The 19,323-nt window shown below is 33.3% G+C and overlaps 1 protein-coding gene across 1 annotated transcript in view; it reads left to right on the top strand.

Moving 5' to 3' along the window:
• The first annotated feature begins 11,647 nt into the window (after positions 1-11,647).
• Positions 11,648-19,323, top strand: part of LOC149078512 (uncharacterized) — a 109,013-nt gene continuing 101,337 nt past the window's right edge. Inside the window, exon 1 of the mRNA XM_089240622.1 lies at positions 11,648-11,948. Within this exon, the coding sequence (XP_089096748.1) occupies positions 11,947-11,948 (2 nt within the window). The 5' untranslated portion in view covers positions 11,648-11,946. The remainder of the gene's footprint in view (positions 11,949-19,323) is intronic.

The raw sequence follows: 19,323 nt of genomic DNA, 5'->3' as shown, positions 1-19,323 counted from the left end.
GCAGGTGATCAGACAGGATGCTTACGTACCTGTCACCTGTCAGAGTCGTATCTAGACGTATAAGGGGGCCCCATATCATCACAGAGCCTCCACCAGCTTGAACAGTCCCCTGTTGACATGTAGGGTCTATGGATTCATGAGGTTGTCTCCATACCTGTACACGTCCATCAGCTCGAAGCAATTGGAACCGAGACTTGTCAGACCAGGCAACGTGTTTCCAGTCCTCAACAGTCCAATGTCGGTGTTGTCGGGCCCAGGCGAGGCGTAAAGCTTTGTGTCGTGCAGTTATCAAGGGTGCACGAGTGGGCCTTCGGCTCCGAAAGCCCATATCGATGATGTTTCGTTGAATGGTTCGCACGCTGACACTTGTTGATGGCCCAGCATTGAAATCTGCAGCAATTTGCGGAAGGGTTGCACGTCTGTCACGTTTAATGATTCTCGTCAGGTCGTCGTTGGTCCCGTTCTTGCATGATCTTTTTCCGGCCGCAGCGATGTCGTAGATTTAATTTTTTACCGGATTCCCGATATTCACGGTACACTCGTGAAATGGTCGTACGTGAAAATCCAAATTTCATCGCTACCTCGGAGATGCTATGTCCCATCTCTCGTGCGCCGACTATAACACCACGTTCAAACTCACTTAAATCTCGATAACCTGCCATTGTAGCAGCAGTAACCGATCTAACAACTATGCCAGACACTTGTTGCGTTATATAGGCGTTGCCGACCGCATCGCCGTACTCTGATTGGTTCCATATCTCTTTATTTGCATACTCATGCCTGTACCAGTTTTTTTTGGCTCTTCAGTTTATATACACCATGTCTTGTGACATAGCCAAAGAAGGGTGCGCATGTGTCCTCATAAATACTAAACATCGGCGTGCTTAAAAAAAAAACCCCCCGCTGAACTGAATTAAGTTTTTTATTTCGGTGCCTTTTGTCCCTAACCAATAAACGGGTAAAAATAAAATTTTATAAGCAAAATTATGCCTTTGGAAATATTGAAAGTAACTAAGACAGTACGAAAAATATCATTGAACTGGAACTCCTGTGTTGTCACCTACCAAATAAAAAACACAACTGTTAATAATTCCTCTGGTGAAATTGGTGACCGGTTTTTTAATAATGTGCCGCATGGAAAAAATCAATATAGTATGATATTGATAAATATATTTTTTGAGCAATAATATAAATTAAATTGTCAAGTTTGCTGCGAAACAGCTGATGTTTGTTCGTTGTAAAATAACGTTATTAAAACGCGCAAAAAGGAATCCGTCCTCCTTGGCTTTTTTTCAATTCTGTGTGTGTGTGTGTGGTCTCTGGATCCTCTTCGATCACAATTACAAAAACCCATTGAGGGCTGATTGACAGAAAACTACATTTTCTTAGAGGACGATATTACACCCCCCCCCCCCCCCACGGACGTGGCCGGGAGGCTGATTCCTCTATGCGGGTTTTACTTGTGTTGTTTTACAGCAAACAAACACCAAGTAGTATTAAAGTTTTCAGCAAACTTGACAATTTAATTTATATTATTGCTCAAAAAATATATATCATATAGCAAAAATATACTGACACAATGTGGTTAATGACAATAAATATGCATATTACAAGTGGTGTCGAAGACCTCTTTCATTTTGCCCTCGGGCTATGGTGCTGTTGAGTCGGCAATAGTGGGGACACACTGTTTTCTTGATAAATGTTCAGAAATTTGTTTGAGTTCCTCAGAACAGCCTCATTATTATTAAGAGTTCCGCGGAAGAGAATTACACAGGAGTTTCCAACGTAAAGTCTCTGCCGACCCCTTGATAGTTATTAGGAGAGGGATGTGTACCAGTACATGTACGGTTGAATCGTAGTAGTATATTCAAGGGCACAGGCGTACGCAACAGAATCCCTCCCCTTGAACCGAGATTGTAGTGTATTATTTCAGTGAAAAACGAAACCTCTCCCTTCTCGATATAAAATCCTGCGTACGTTACTGTTCAGGGGCGGGGGGAATTACAAGAATGCTAATTCAGATTCACTGGGGGATGTAACTCAGCAGGAAAACGGTTGAGAAATTCAGCTTTGCATATTATCAAGGCAGTGCCTGATACAAAGCTCATTACGGAGTAATTTCAGAAATTCAATTTTTTCGTTTGCCCGTTTTTATTCATAACTAACTATAATATATTTTTTATGGAAATATATTTTTGAGTTTTTTTCCAACTTTTTGGAACAACAACGTTTTTGGAACCAATATAGAACTTCAAGGATGTCGTGGTGGTACCTGGATTGCATCTTCGACCGCAATACTTTAGATACACAGAGGTGGAGAGGATTATTAGTTTTGTTGGGTTTGTTCCAGCAAGCAGATCATTTTCACTCTTTAAATGAAAAGAGCACGGAAACGTTCAAACTACGACTGGTGCTGCTGGCTGAGGGGGAAAAAAAAAGAGTTGTATTTAAAAAAAGAGAGAAAAGAGCTAAGAAACTGAGGGTGATGAACGCGCAAGGAAAAAAATACGAAGACATTGGGTTCCCTCTTCTTCAGCTTACGCTGTTAATTTAGGTTGAAGGTACCGTTAATGACTTGCCCTTGGTTTTGCTGAATCTTTCCCTTTGTTAAAATGAGAATAATAATAAAAAAAAGTTGAGGTCCCTTGCAAGAGAACACACACAAAAGGACTGTCTTCACGTTGTTAGCGAATCCCATAGTTAAGCTTCAGTTTCATCAACCTACCGCGGTGGCTTTTATTTCCTTACTTATTATGTATGAGTAATGAAAAAAAAAAACCCATTATCTACTTTCTTGTTCCGTTACCAGGCATTATGCTCCGTTTTCAGACTGCATTCTTCATTAATTAGATTTGAAATAACGAGTTATGTGATGTGAGAGCTGAAAGACTCTCCGAATTGAAAATTGAAACGGTTAAAAAAAAGGTTGTATTCTTGATTACGTTGAGGTTCAAAAGTTGCGCGTATGTTAATTTAATAAAACTAATTTCTAAGAGAAATTTTTAGTCAGTTTTTGAGGGTTCTGTAAATCCCTTTGAAGAGTACTACAGTAACCTGCCATAATAAAACCGCAGCTCATATATATATCAGCTTTATAAGTTAATTTTTAGCTCTTGTGGCTAATTCAAAGTGGAAGCTTATTCAATGACTTTTTTCTCATGACATTGTGACTTTGAAATTTCTAAATAATTCTTGTGAATATTTATTTATTTCTTTTATTTAGTTCAAAAATTTAATTTTCACTCCAGAATAAAATCTAATGTCGTGTAATGTGTTCTAAAACTCTTAAAGAAAACTTGAATGGTAAGTTAACTCTAAAATGCGTAGCTTTGCATATGAGCAAACGTTCATTATTGCAGCCAGTTTGAAAATAAAAATTAAGAATCGCCTTTGCACATAAGGTGAAGTCATATTCTTTACATTCTATATTTTGAATCTGCTGGCAGATCTCAAAATTAATGACAACTCTTTGTATGTGGCAAAGCATGTGCGGTTGGGATTTTTTCGCTAATTTGTTAAAATGATTTTTTCTGAAATGAATAAATATTCTTATTTACTTTTTATTTTATTAGACGAAACATCATAAAAACATACAAGGCAGAAAGACAAAGAAAAAAAAAAGGAAAACTACAAAACAAACACTATTTTACCCAAAGGGATGTAATCCTTCAATGGGCCATAAACAGTAACTCAAATCGGACAATTGTTTAGGCAACCTTGAAGGTGTACAAAACAATAATACGCAATAAACAATTATATTCAGTATGCAAACTAACTTAAAATGTAATAACTAAAATTTTTTTACTTGCATTTCTTTTTACATTGAAGTTTGCAATCTTTTTTTTTTTACTGTACAATTTTTTTTTTAATATAATTTTTTTTCTTACTATAATTTAAATCCCAAAGAAGGTATTTATATATTTATAAAGTAAGTATTACTTCAATACATTTATTTCATGTGTGCTTTTTGAGGCTTTGCATATCTTCAATAAGGCCTTGTACGAGCAGTACAATTTACAATGTATTTTTTTAATGACTTTTCCGTCTTTCAATATGTGTCATTAATTATAAAAAAAAGTAATCAGTTCGGGGGGAAAAAATTGAGCATTTAAAAAAGGGTTAAATGCATTTTGTAACAGGCAAGCTGTTAACAAGGATGTACAGCAATACTTTTATTCAAGAGACACGTGAGATTTAAGTTGTATCGAGAGACAAAGGCATTCTCGAGGAGTTCGATTTTAACCTTCATGACGAAAGGTTGTGTGTTTCGCAGGTTAATGCAAAATAAAGGAATGCTTCATGTTTGCCGCTTCGTATACACCTCACCAATCGTCACAATTTGAATTTATTTTGGTTTCAGAATTCTTTTCCTTCTTTAAATGATAATTATGTGCTGCGTGTAGACATTTCTACGAAAATTTTTATTTTCTATAGGTAATTTTTTCTCATGTGATCTTATTCACTGGAAATTACTATAACTGCTTTCATTGTTTGCTCTCTTGTCGGTGGATTTTGATCCCTCTTCTCTTTCTTGAGGTTATTTTTCTAAAATGTTTAGAAATTTTCATGGTCATAGGATTAATTTTGCAATGGGAAAACTTTTTTTTTGGTCGTTATGATCTGAAAAATTGTGTTGCATAATGTTGAATCTGATTCTTCTTCTATTCCCTTGAATATCCCTTATTGCATGTTATCTGATGCTATAAACAGGTAAAAACAAAGCACGTGTTTTTATCTGAGTGTAAAGTAAAACTAAACTAATATCTTATGTTAAAAAATGGGATCTTCCTGCGGGTGTTACCCCATATACATTTTGAGAAACACGTTGCTCTAGAAAAACAGACAGCGTGAAAAAACAATGACAAGGTTTTACAGAGAGAAGCAAAACATATATAGGCCTGTTATATATCAAGCAAAGTTGTTTTTTTTTCTTTTATTCTAAAAAATCGAAAGCAGAACCACAATCGCGGTGAATAATAACAACAATAAAAATAGTAATAATAATGGTAAAAAATAGGGGTTGTGGTTACTTTGCATGCGCGTGTGTGTGTGTGAGTGGGAATGATTTATATTATGACCAGTCACTGCGCCAAGTTCCAAAAGCTCCATCTTTTGCAATCTTGACATGCGTCAATTTTTATTTTTCTTCGCCCCCGATTGAGCGGCGTCAGGTTTTTCTTTTCTTATTCTTATGACGTCATTTTCAAGGGTTGTACATGTTTTTCCTATTGGGCTTTCTACAGGTAAAACCTAACGCCAAAACTACTTCCGTTGGCGAGTAGATATTTTTCTGATATATAAACAGTGTTATTTATATAAATTAAAATTTTTTTTTCAATCGATTTTTTTGCTGTCATTCGTATTGAAAATTTTTTTTCCTGTCAAATATTTTCAAATGGTATAAAATCATGATGTTATTAAAGCTATTTGTTGTTATTAATGCAGTGACACCTCTTTTTTGCGGACACCGGTAAAAGACAAAAAAAATTCGTCCGTAAAAGAGTGGTGACCGTTAATCAGGGGGTTGAAATACATAATGATTATGAAATACATAATGATTATTATTACTTGAAATACATAATGATTATTATTACTTTAAATACATAATGATTATTATTACTTTAAATACATAATGATTATTATTACTTGAAATACATAATGATTATTATTACTTGAAATACATAATGATTATTATTACTTGAAATACATAATGATTATTATTACTTGAAATACATAATGATTATTATTACTTGAAATACATAATGATTATTATTACTTGAAATACATAATGATTATGTAAGAGGAAATTATTATTTGGCCATAAAATAGAGGTGACCGCATCTGAGTGTTGTCCGTTTAGAGGGGTTTCACTGTATATTCCTTTTTATTGCTTTATTAAGTTTCGTTTTTTTGTTTCAGGATTCATTTTAAAGATACATAAGTATTTAACACTTTGTCTTTACATTTGAGAAAATAGTCAGTATATCTCTCGGGCCATATCATAGAAAGATAATGGCTATGAATACAGGGGGTTCGATTTCTTACGCTTATCTTGCATGAAAGTAAATGTTTTTTCTCGCGATGCCATGAGATAAGGACTACGCTGACATTCCTTGCTATACATATTAACACAGGACAAGGTCTCCGTTATACCAAGAAATTACCGAATTCTCCAGCTTCCGTTTCCGCTCGAAGATATAGACGGTAGAAGCATTTGTTTTTTCCTCTTATTATCTACAAAATGATTTTAAAATAGTACAAAAATATAATTATACTATAAATTTTATACCTAGTGAAAATTATTATTTTTTTAATGTTGATTGCAATGCTGATCATAGATGCATGCGTAAAATATATTTATATTAAAAAAACTCAATCTGGTTCAATCAATTAATCAATCACAATATATTTTATTCTTTAAGAAAACAATATTATACTAGAAACGGGAGGTGGGGGGGGGGAATAATTGCCAAAAAGCTGACTTGACTCATACTGGCAATCACTACATTATAGAGTAGATATTTACAGAAAATTCAGCAAAAAAAGTATAACAAACAATAATAATGATTGATTATGTATAACAAATAAAGGATGAGGAGAATAAAGTGAGGGGATACATATATATATAGCTGACGGTGGCAGTTGCGGTGAGAACAATATCAATGGATTACATTAGGGGTCATTCAAGTATTACGTCAGTATCGATGGGGTGGGGAGGGGGTTTCCGATTTGCTGACTTTTGATGACGGGGGGGGGGGGGTTTGGATGATGCTTACGTCGTCAATCAATTTTTATGAAAATATGAAACATTCTTAATGGCAGTTTACTCGGTGTGTGCCAAAAACGTGTCTGGGCTGCTTAAGTGCTATGGAAATGTTTCCGGGCAGCTTAAGTGTTCTGAAAATGGACAACGCATCACTCAGGTGATCCGTAATTATGCCACGGACCACGTAAGTAATCTGGGAATGTTCCGCGGGTAACTTGAGTGATGTAGAACCGCACTGGGGGACGTTTAAGTGCTCTAAAATTGTGCCACATGTCACTCAAGGGATCTCTAAATGTGCCACGGATCGTTTAAGTGTTCTGGAAATGTGTCGCGGGTTACTTTAGTGATCTTTGAATGTGCCACGGTCCATTTAAATGCTCTGGAATTGTGCCACGGGTCATTTAAGCGATCTGTAAATGTGCCGCTTAGTTCATTTTTACGAAATTGGGTTTGAAGGGGCAAGCCACATCAGATAACCTTCAGGGCCATATTTAGTCCGCGGGTCAAGGGTTTACTATATATGGCTTAAAAGGTGGGTCGCAATGAATTTCTTAAAGAGAAATTTTGAGTTATAACCCTTCAAATAGCATTGAAATTAACAGAAATCGATTATAATGACATATAAAGGTATTTTCTTTCGAAATTTAAATTTAAAAAAAAAATGTTTTTACATTAAAAAATTTTTTTTTCGTCTGGGGGAGGCGCACGAGTTCCCTATGCCCCCCTCCCGTGTATGTTTCTGATACCCAAATTTTTGCTGACAAGGGGGAGAAGGGGGGTCAGAGTTTTGCTGACTTTTGCTCCTGGGGGGGGGGGTCAAAAAATTGCTTAAAATTTGCTGACGTAATATTTGAACGGCCCCTTCATTCTTAATAAAAATTTTTACTAGAATGAAAAAATAAAATAATATTAATTAAAAAAACTTCAAGAATGTGTTCATAATGGAACACACATCCATCAAAAGCGAACATATGCACAATTCAATATATTATAAAACCTAAACAGACACATTCAGAAACAGTTTTATTGAGCTTTATTGGTTGAATTTTTCAAGTTTTATAAAAGAGATTTTATCAAGCTTTTATAGTGTAATCCCGGTATTAGGCCTAGATTACACTATAAAATTTTGATAAAAGATCTTTTATAAAACTGGAAAAATTTTTTGCTGACCGGTATTACGCTATAAAAGTTTGATAAAGGTACTTTTATAAAACTTGAAAAATGCAGCCAATAAGGTCAACGGTCGCATTTTCTAGAATGTAACCAATAACCTTATTGGTTAGATTTTTCAAGTTTTATAAAAGGGATTTTATCAAACTTTTATAGTGTAATAGCGGCCTTAGGACGAGATTACACTATAAAAGTTTGATAAAAGTACTTTTAAAAAACTTCATAAATGCCACCAATAACATTATTGGTTACATTCTAGAAAATGCAACCGATGATCTTATTGGTAGCATTTTTCAAGTTTTATGAAAGTACTTTTATCTATCTTTTATAGTGTAATCCCGACCTAACACAAATTGTTAAAAATTGATTCTGTTTTTAATTTATCAAAAAAATATCTCTAGGGCATATTAAAATGCAATATATTTTCATGCAAATCACACATTGGTTGATTTGTTATTAATTTTTAAAATGATCCAGAAGAGGATTTCTCATCTACCCTATATTAATTCACAGTAATCATACTTTGACCAACATGCATCCGTGATGTGTATTCATGAAATTAAAATTCAATAACATTATGTGTTTTCCAAAGCTGAAAGCTTTTTTTCTGGCTGATTAAGATCTCTTGAGAGTCACTATACATACTATATTCATACTATACATATGTATTTATTTTATGTATGGACATCTGTATTTATTTACTCTCCCTCTCTCTCCACCCAATAAATTGTATTTTCTCTCCTTTCATATATTGTCTTCCCCCCCCCCCCGTTTTTTGTGTTTATGTCAAGATTATATTATTATTATTATAAATTTTATGATAATTATTTTTATAGCTCTTAGCAACTGTAATATTGAATTTAAAAAAATATATTTCTAATGTTTTTTTTTCAAGGAATTTTTCCAAAAAGTGCATGGGAATCACGATATAATTATATTCGTTCAATATTTACCAAAACAGTAACAGATGTGCCATTTAGTTATTTGGTGAATTATAAATCCTACAGGCCACCACACATTACTCTGACGTGACATTGGTCCTACGTCACGTCAGAGTGGTGAATAGCAGCCTTACCATTTTGCTTAAATTGTGTTCAAAATAATGATTATAATAATTTTTTTTTCTCGGATAATAACGTGCATTCTCTCTCTCTAATGATGAGAAAAGATTGTAATTAAATTCACATATATCGTTTGTAGTTATAATTGCACGTAGCCTGAAAAACCACAAACAAACGCATAAGACAAACCTAATAAAAGTCTATGAATCTAACCCGAAACAAACTAGCCATAATTTATTTTATTGCTACCTGCCCCAATAGCATCAAGGGTTTTATGCACCGTTAATTGATACGAATACCATAAATACAAGTTACGAGATGCATTTGAGTAGGCATAGTAACATAAAATATATAATCGATATTTTTTTACGTAAATCAGGTAGTTCTTCATTTTGGTAAATTAGGTCGAGTGGGTAAAAACCCTAGAGTTACTGCCCACAGCCCGTTTTTTTTTGTTATTCTTCGATCCAACAATGGCCTCATTTACTAATTCTTACCCAAACAGAAGTTTTGAGAAAAAGAAAAGTAGTTATAATAATATTGACAGAGAATAATAATAAAAAAGAAAAGTTACGTGTTATGTTGAAGAAAAGCAAGAAAAGCATGTATTTCTGACTTACTAACATACTTTGTATTTTTCAGAGGCGACGGTGTGTCCCCGGAAGTATACATGCTATATTCGAGTAATTACTGGTATATATATATATAGTATTATGTACAAAAACCCTAGTTAAATATGACATCGAAGATTCCAACAAAGGTTGACATTTTCAAGACCTTTCAAATATATTATTAAAAATATAATCAGATGCAAAAGAAATCCTAAAACGAAGTTGTTATCTCATTTTTGTTCGGAAATTCATATTTCAGCAAGAAATATTCTGGGAATATTGGATCATTTTCGGGACATTCCCGATTCTGGCCAAAAATGTGACCGCTTTTCCGCGAAATCACCGATTGTTGCGTAAAAATAACCCTTGGCGGGAAATAAAGCACTGCAGCAAGCTAAAATATATTTCACTAAACAAAATAGTTGGAAAAACACAAAAACAAAAAGGTGCGTATGTGAGATGAATTTTAAAGTAAGCTCTTTTTTGAAAAACTAGACATTTTATAAAGGAATTGGGGAAAAAAATACGAGAACGTCCCGTATACGGGGGTCAAACTAATGAACAATAGTTGGAGTCCGAGGATGATGTCACTCTCCGCTATCCTAATGGGTGACATATATATGGTTACATAGGCGTGGAGTTATAGTTATCAAGTTATCAAACTTTTATAGTGTAATCCCGAGGCCAAGATTACACGGTAAACGTTTGATAAAAGTTCTTTTATGAAACTTGAAAAATGCAACCGATAACATTATTGGTTACATTCGACCAAACGTAACCAATAGCCTCATTGGCTGTTTTTTCCAAGTTTTGTAAATTGTAAAAGCTATTTGATAAAACTTGAAAAATGCAAGCAACAAGCGTATTGGTTACATTCGAGCGAACATAACCAATGGACTTATTGGTTTGTTTTTTTTTTCGCGTTTTTGTAAAATATCTTTTACCAAACTTTTATAGTGTAATGCTGGGATTGCATTATAAAATTTTTTATAAAAGTACTTTTATAAAACTTGAAAAAAGCCACCAATAAGATTATTGGTCACATTCTAGAAAATTCAATCGATGAATCGAAATCTTATTGGTAGTATTTTTCAAGTTTTATAAAAGGACTTTTATAAAATTTGAAAATGCAACTAATGAACGCAAAAGTTGTATTTGCTTGAATGCAACCTATAAGTTTATTGGTTGCGCTTTTTATGTCTTAGGCCGGCATTACACTATAAAAGTTTGGTAAAAATACTTTTATAAAAGTTGAAAAATGCAACCAAGAAGAGCATTGGTAACATCCTAGCAAATGCAATCGATCATCTTATTGGTTGTATTTTTCGAGTTTTATAAATGAATTTTTATGAAAAACTTTTATAGTGTAATCCTAGCCTTACAAAAGAACTTAACTAACCTTAGGCCGGGATTACACTATAAAAGTTTGATAAAAGTAATTTTATAAAACTTGTAAAATGCCACCAATAAGATTATCAGTTTCATTTGCTCGAATGTAACCTATGAACTTTATTGGTTGAATTTTTTTAGTTTTATACAAGGGATTTTATCAAACTTTTATAGTGTAATACCGGCCTTACAAAAGAACTTTTATGAAAAACTTTTATAGTGTAATCCTAGCCTTACAAAATAACTTTTATAAAACTTTTACAGCGTAAATCCCGCCAGGCCGGGATTACACTGTAAAAGTTTTGTGAAAATGCGTAAAACTTGAAAAATACAACGAATAAGCTGATCGGTTACATTCGAGTAAATGCAACCAATCAATTTATTAGTTGTATTTTTCAAATTTTAAAAAATCACTTTTACAGAACTTTTATAGTGAAATCTTTATTAACTCGCGAAGCCCTTTTCTGTGTATAATTTCTATGGCGGAATTTTTCGACGCCAAAATGGAGATAAGCTCTCGGCAAGAAACTCACCTGGTTACTACGCACCTATACTCAGAGAAGAGTAGAAAATCGTAGTGTACGTATAGCGTTGATTTTTTTCCTTGTTTTTTAATCTTACAAGGAGGGAGCGAGAGCCGGAAATAGTAAAGCTGCTCGTATCGTATGCGCAGTAGCACGTTTTCTCAATCAATGTGCAGACGATAACCAGCGAGCGAGTGAGTCAGAGCCGAGCAGAACACCGACTCAAAACAACAAGATGTAAAAAAAACACACACACACACACACACACACAATATTATCATGTGCGAATGTCGTCTGCTTCTTCTTCGGAAATTGGAAATAATGTGAATTTTTGTGTTTGTTTAAAAACAATTCATTCTTCTAATTGGATTTGTTTGTTTTTAATTCCGTTGATATAAGAAGAAAATCTTCAATCGAGAAAGATAATGTAAGTCATGATCTTGTTTACAATTATTTCTCGCTAATCGGTGTTTCCATTTGTTTACTGTTTCAGTTGTAATAAGTTAGCAATTCTCTGAAAGTAATGAGATTCGTGGATTTATAATCAATTTCTTTCATCGGATTAAAATTCCATCAAATAATGTTACACGCTTTGATTAATTTTATACTTTTGAAATCGTTATTTATCCTTGATCGTAGTTTAATTATTATTTTTTTATTCCGTTGAATTGTAATTAAATTTTATGTTTTAGAAAAATTGATATTTATTTATTTTTTAAAAAAATAATAAAACTGAAAATTTTGATTGTAGTTCTTGTTTTTTGAATTTATGAGTCAATAAATACATTTTTCTTAATACTTAACATAAAATATCTGAATATATTCACACACAATAATACAAAAATTATAAAATATATAAATGAAATATTTTCTCTCAAATTTATTATTATGCATGGAATATGTGGGCTATATTTTTTTGTAGACAGGAATTTATTACAGTTAGGACATTCAATGCTATCTCAATTAATTTCGAGGAAGAGGAGGCACCAAATATTTTTAGGGTCCCCTCTTTAACCAAATTTAAATACAGTCGAATCCCGTTATAAGGAACTCCAAGAGACTGGAGAAATCACTTTGTTATAACGAAATTTCGTTATAAAGGAATTTCATGTTTTCGCATTGTTTCTATGTAAACTCTCTTATCTGGTGGATTAGAAAAATGTTCGTTAAAACGAGATTTTCGCTATAATGGTATTCGTTAAAACGGGATTCGACTGTATTAGAATATTGTTTTTTACATATTAATAAACGTACTTAATTATGTTTAATAGATTTAGAAAAATTTTCGAAACACAATAGAGAAGGAAAAAATAAAATGCGAATCCATTCACACATATTAAGTTTTAGGAAAAAAGTAGATTTTAGTTCTTATTTTTTTACTTTGTATTTAACTATAATTAACAATTATAATTATATAATTTCCCTTCATATTTAACATAAAATACATGAATATTCAATATAAAAATTTTAAAAAAATTTTGAAGATATTTCTTCTTTTTTTCCTCATAAATTTACCATTACTCATTGAATATGTATTCTGTACTTTTGTATGCCATTCACTATAATTATGAGAAATCAAGGTCATCTCAATTTATTTTGAATGGAGGTTTACCAAATATTTTTAGGACCCGCCCCCCTTAAACCATATTTATATTATTATAATCTTGTTTTTTTTGCATAAAAGTTGTTTTTTTACTTGTTTTTTACATTTATAAAGTCGAATAATTTATTGCCCCTTTCCTCCAATAAAGAGCCATTAAGCGAATTAGTAACTTGGCCAGCAATTTTAAATTATCTTCGTATTACATGATCGAAACATTTTTGTATAAATATTTCTCGTATATTATACGCAGTAATAATATTTAAATAGTGTTGTCGAATGAAAAAAAAGTGTGACAGGTGTTTTAAAGAAAATAGAAACTTGTAAATAGATACTTGTAACGTGCTTTTTGTAGGAAAAGTAAGACTTATTATGGGATAAGATATTTTTTATAGCGATTTCGATGAAGTAAACGGTTGTTAATTAGTGCCCTGGAAGAAGATTTCGGAGACAATATTGTTGAAAAAAAAGTCTTCGATACTAGTATCGTTACGATTCTTGGCTATAGTTTGGTAAATATATTTTCGACATGAGATATTGTTCGGAATTAATAATTCTTAAAGCTATTCATAAGTGTGTGCGAAAGGCACCAGGCCCCACGCTTTGTGAGGCTCCACCGTCACCGTAACTTATTAGAGGCTTTCACCGATTCTTATATTATTTCTCGCATTAATGCTGAATTTTCATCGATTGCAGAATTGTTAGTTCCATTAACTCATAATTTTCGTGAATAATGGAATTATTGTTTTCATTAATTCTGGGTTTTCATCAAAATTCTGAAATTTTTTTTTTCCTCCATTTATTCTGAATTTTTTACGATTCTCGAAAATTATTTCTTTCATTCATACAAAATTTTCATCGATTCTATAAAATAATTTCTTCCATCTCAATTCTGGAAAATCATTTTTTTCATTGATTCTGGGAAGAATTCACGAAAGAAATAATTTTTTTCGTGAATTCTGGAGTTATCTTTTTCATCAACTCTAAATTTTCATCTATTCTGAATTATTTTTATTTATAATTCCCCATTCTATTCTTATTATTTTATTTCATTCTACTCTCTTATTATTTCATTCTACTCTCTTATTATTTCATTCTACTCTCTTATTATTTCATTCTACTCTCTTATTATTTCATTCTACACTTATTATTCCATTCTATACTCTCATATTATTATTTCATTTTATTCTTATTTCTTCCATGGATTTTGGAATTATTTCTCTAATCAATTCTAGAATTATTTCTTTCATCAATTCCAGAATTATTTCTTTCATCAATTCTAGAATTATTTCTTTCATTATTTCTGAATTTTCATTGGTGTTGGAATTATTTCTTTCGATTATTTTTAACTCGTCAATTCTGAAAATTTCAGTCGCTTCGGGAGAATTGTTTCTCGCATTAGTTAAAAATGACCTTCAGTGCTGAATTTTCATAAATTTTTGTGTTAATTAACATTTAATTGTGTGTAAAATTTTTTCATTGGATATTTTTCCCAGCATTCCAAATGTATATTCTGAATATATTCTTCCAAAAATATATTCTGAAATACTGGATGCCGATTCTCCCCACAAAATATATAAAGTTGAGACAAAGGGGGTCCTAAACATTTTTGGTGTCCCGAAATTGTCGAGACGCAACTAGCCATTATTATTTTCGCAGCTGGCCCAGCGTCTGGTAAGGGCGGCCCTGAGACACCTACACATCAGATGTGATTCAATTTTTACGGCAGACTCAATTTCTCTCATCGTCTATGAATTAATAATGAAAACATGCATTCATGTTGGCCATAAGGACGTAAAAACGTAACTTCAGTGCCAACAAATTATTTGCCATCAAGCCCACACTTGGCCATTGGTAATTATCTGCATTACATTGAATATTTTTCTTTCATGATCGGTGATGGCGAGATAGAAAATCAGTGTACAGTAAAATTTGACATTTTGGACACCTTCCTAACTTTGGACATGTTTCAATGGAACCGTAGATGTCCAACTCAAACAGGTTTTACTGTGTTTTTTCCTTTTTAATTTATTATCTGTATGAAAAATGAAGTTGAACGATCAGCGTTTATTTCTGGTGAGAAATAGAAGTAAATGTATTGACCATCAGTTTAGACGAAAAATTGAAATGTGAAATATTTATATCATTACCGTTTGTTAATCATTGGGGGGAAAGTAAATTCAATCGGTATTGGAAAGTAGCTCTTGACCCGATTAACAATTCCTTCCTTATAGCGACTACAAATCCATATTTACTCATCGGATAACAACCGCAACCCGGAGATCCAAACTGACCGAATCGATTGATTGTTAATACGTATAACAATGACATCTCAGAACTGTTCCCTCAACTTATTTTACGGAGAATAAATAGTGCATTCGGATTAAAGAATTTGTGTGAAAAACTCTAATGAGATTTTTGTGTCGGTAGATGGCGTTAGCAACCATACAAAAAATTATTTTCTCGCCCCCCCCCCCCAATCTAACCTATAGTTACCAATTAGGGATACGGAATTAATAAAAACAGTTAGTCATTAAATATTCATCGTCTAGATAAATGATATTTTGTAAATATGCAGTATATATAAACATATGCAAATAAATGCCAGAAATTGTTTGAGAATATTATTAACGACGTATATATTAAATATGGGGACTTTTTATTTATTCACTCACTAATTAGACTGACATTAATTAAGTATGGTAATGAAGACTTCGTGTGTGTGTGGTTTATATATCAAGAGTCTGTATCTGTCCTTATGAGGTATGAAGGACTGGGTACTTCACCTCATTCATTTTGTATTGCATCGATGTGTGATCTTTTATGAAATGATAATTAAACATAAATTCAAGAATAACGTACACACAGACAAATACATCTTTTCTATAGACTTCTTTTATTTTGCGCTATTGTCAATGTTTTTGATTATTTATAGTGTATTCCAAGTCAAGGTCTTCATGCGCTATTGGTTTACGATGAACGCACGATGTGACAGTTAATAAATTTCAAATGACAAATTTGATGTTTCATGTGTCTTTGTAGAAACGGTTACACGTTTGCACTACCATATGATTCATTTTTTTCCCCCAAGACATTTTTACAATGCTTCATTATTCAAGCATCAATGGCTTTTCTATTTAATGAATAGTGAATGATGTCTCCGGGTGATGTTACCACAATTGACAAACATATTCTTTCTTAGTTTTATAAATTTATATTTTACGAAAGCAAACAAAAAAAAAAAGTTTTGTTTGAAACGTCGCATATGTATGAACTAAATGATAATCACTTTGGAACATTGATTATAAAAAAAACAATAGATTTTTATCAGAAATATATTATATAGGGTGCATATAACTAGATACACTATCACTGGGGGGGGGGGGGGGGTCCAACTCCAGAGCTGATGTTATAGTGTTTTTTTTACAGGAAAAAACGAAAAACCTTCTGAGGGGAGAGAAAATGCTAATCCATCCCGAAAAAATCCTGCATCCGCTAATGTATTACCTATACCTTAAAAATATCGACACCGGCACATTGCTTGGAATAAGCGCCGCGGAGTTCACATACTTTCAAAAAAATATCTTTAGAGGCTTATGGGTACTTTTGCTGTTGTGACGCATACGACAGTTTTTGTTTCAAGAAACATGATTTAAAAAAAGTGAACAATATTCAGAATTGGTTTTGAGCATATAGTAAGAATTTTATGAAAATAAAAAGTTAATTTATGCGATGAAGTCGAATTTTATACCGAAAAAATGTATTACTCACACTATGTGCAAACGCGAGCCGATCTCCCCGTTAAAAAAGTCTTGCCACAGAGTACAACAAGCCTACAGCAGTACAAATCTTCAATCATTACACTTCACTCATAGTTAATAAACAAAAGCACTTACACAGACCCAAACTTTAGGTTTACGACACGTACACACAAATTCCAACATGTACCAGTTCGTTATAAGTTCCGCCAAGGAATACGGACGAGGTGCATGTGTGTTTTAGTAGTAGTAGTACTCACACTATTTTTGTTATATCTCATGTTCACATTTTTTCTGCGGTTTGCCAACTTGGAGGCGGAAATGCGAGCTGGTCTTCCATTCGGAAAAGTCTCCCTTTCTGAGAACAGACAAGCCTCTAATATGATACTATTAAATAACATGGAAATTCAAGCATTGACCATCTTCACTTCAAGGTAAGGGAAATAGATTACAGCACAAGAAAGAACACGAAACAAGCACAACTCTGACAACATAAATACGGTAGAGGCCGAACATGCAAATCATAACACACATTATGGCATGTACCGATTCGTTAAAAATTTCTCAGAGGATTGTGTACAAGGTGCATATCGAGTAGTGCTCACACTATGCTCATAAATATATTTTAGTGTTTTTCGGTCAGTTACTCCTTGACGGCTTCCATTCGATGCATCACGCATTTTTTAATTTCTTAAAGCCATTCGTTTTTACAAGTTTCTTACATTCTCTGCCATTGCTTTTGCATTTCACATTTTGCATCTTTGATTTTTTATCACTCCTGTTTTATTTTTCTAAAGTTCAATTCACTCTTGTCGCTTTATTTTTTTGTAAGCCATTTGTTTTGGCGCAACTTGACCAAATTGGTCCAAAAATCCAATATAAAATCACTTGTGGTGTCCCATACTGCGGTGCATACGCTAGTAATAAGCAGTGCTTATTCCGAGAAATATCTAATTTATTGTACAGTATTTACACTCCTTGCACAAGTGTCTTTCGAATTCGGGTTGAATCAGTGCGCGTATTCCGACCTTAGAAAAGGTGCGAAATTCCTTTATTCCTCCTCTAATATTTCGACTAAACTAGTCTTCAAATAGTATCTTCAAACCAAAAATGAAATCATGAATGTTCAGCCATCATGAATGATTGACGATGGAATCAATTGTAAGAATTGTATAATCATGAATAGTGAGATTTGAGTGATCTTCACTTCTATAGTATCCATATACTTACTGCAAGATATCTTCACATAATCACATGTTGATTATGATTGAATATCGTGCTTCTACGTGCAATCGTGAATTCGATTCTGAAGCACAATCACGCCAAGCTGAAAAACGACCGAAACTGATGAGGTGTGGCTTGTTTTTATTTTATATCAGCACTCGCCAGTGGTGCAGTCGGTTTCTTACCACACTGTCTTCATTTTCCTAAAAATATATTCACGTGCATACAAAAGGATAAGACAACGGATGCAGCAGTAAGATAATAAGAAAGAAGAAGACAAAAAAAACACCACTGGCTACAGTCTAGTGGTCAAGCGGAAAAAAGATATTTCTTTTACTTTTTTCTTTCTTTCTTAGTTCTCAAAAAATCAAAGCGACCGTATCGAAGAAGCTAAGGCCCGTAAGTCATACGGCCTATGTATAATATGCGTGTGTCGTCATACATTTGGTAAAGATTCGCCTGGTTACACGAACGCGGCTGGAAGAAGAAGTTGGATGACGAATAGCAATCAGTTGCATTAGCATATTCCGACTGAACAATCATTAGCCTATGAAAAGGATGGATATTCAGGGGGGAAGATAATGAAATGCATATTCAATCACACGAAGCCGCCGACATTATCTATGATATAATCCGATCGATTAAAGGATTAATCTTGAGGGGATACACGCACTTTTCAAAAGAAAATAGAATTCACGAAAGGGTGAATCGATTTAAAAAGAAGACTATTCTGAATATATTTTAGTCGAATTGTATCATTAGAAGGAATTGAATCGGTTTGCACCATTATTTGAGAAATCAGCCAGGACGAGGTTGTGCCAGCATCATACATAGCTGGAAATGGACTATTATGTGATTATTGTAGTAATATTTTAATGATTCGGAACAAAATTAATCATCGAATTTCATTGTATGTATGCATACATGAATTTATGCTGGGCTTGATTTCCGCATGGATAAAGAGCGGTGCCGACCTAATGCGTGAACCATGGCCCGAGGATCTCAAATGCAGGGGGGGAGGTTCCTTCACCTGGAAAATTGAATCTAGTTAAAATTTCCGTGAGTAAGCATGGTAATTTCGTGAGTTAATGGGTAGGTTCGAATTTCTAGACAGGTAGAAAGCCTCAGAAAAATCACTTGCACCGTTCATGATAATTTTCGAATGCGTCCCCAAAATTTAAACAGCCATGAAGTTGACGGTTGGGTTCGCAGGTTCGATC

This window comes from Pholcus phalangioides, unplaced genomic scaffold (assembly GCF_987345545.1).
Source record: "Pholcus phalangioides strain wild (caught in Gottingen) unplaced genomic scaffold, Ppha-v1.0 ptg000013l_1, whole genome shotgun sequence".
Taxonomy (NCBI): Eukaryota; Metazoa; Arthropoda; class Arachnida; order Araneae; family Pholcidae; genus Pholcus; species Pholcus phalangioides.
The sequence above is the reverse complement of the archived record's forward strand: the minus strand, read 5'-3'. Positions and strand labels throughout refer to the sequence as shown.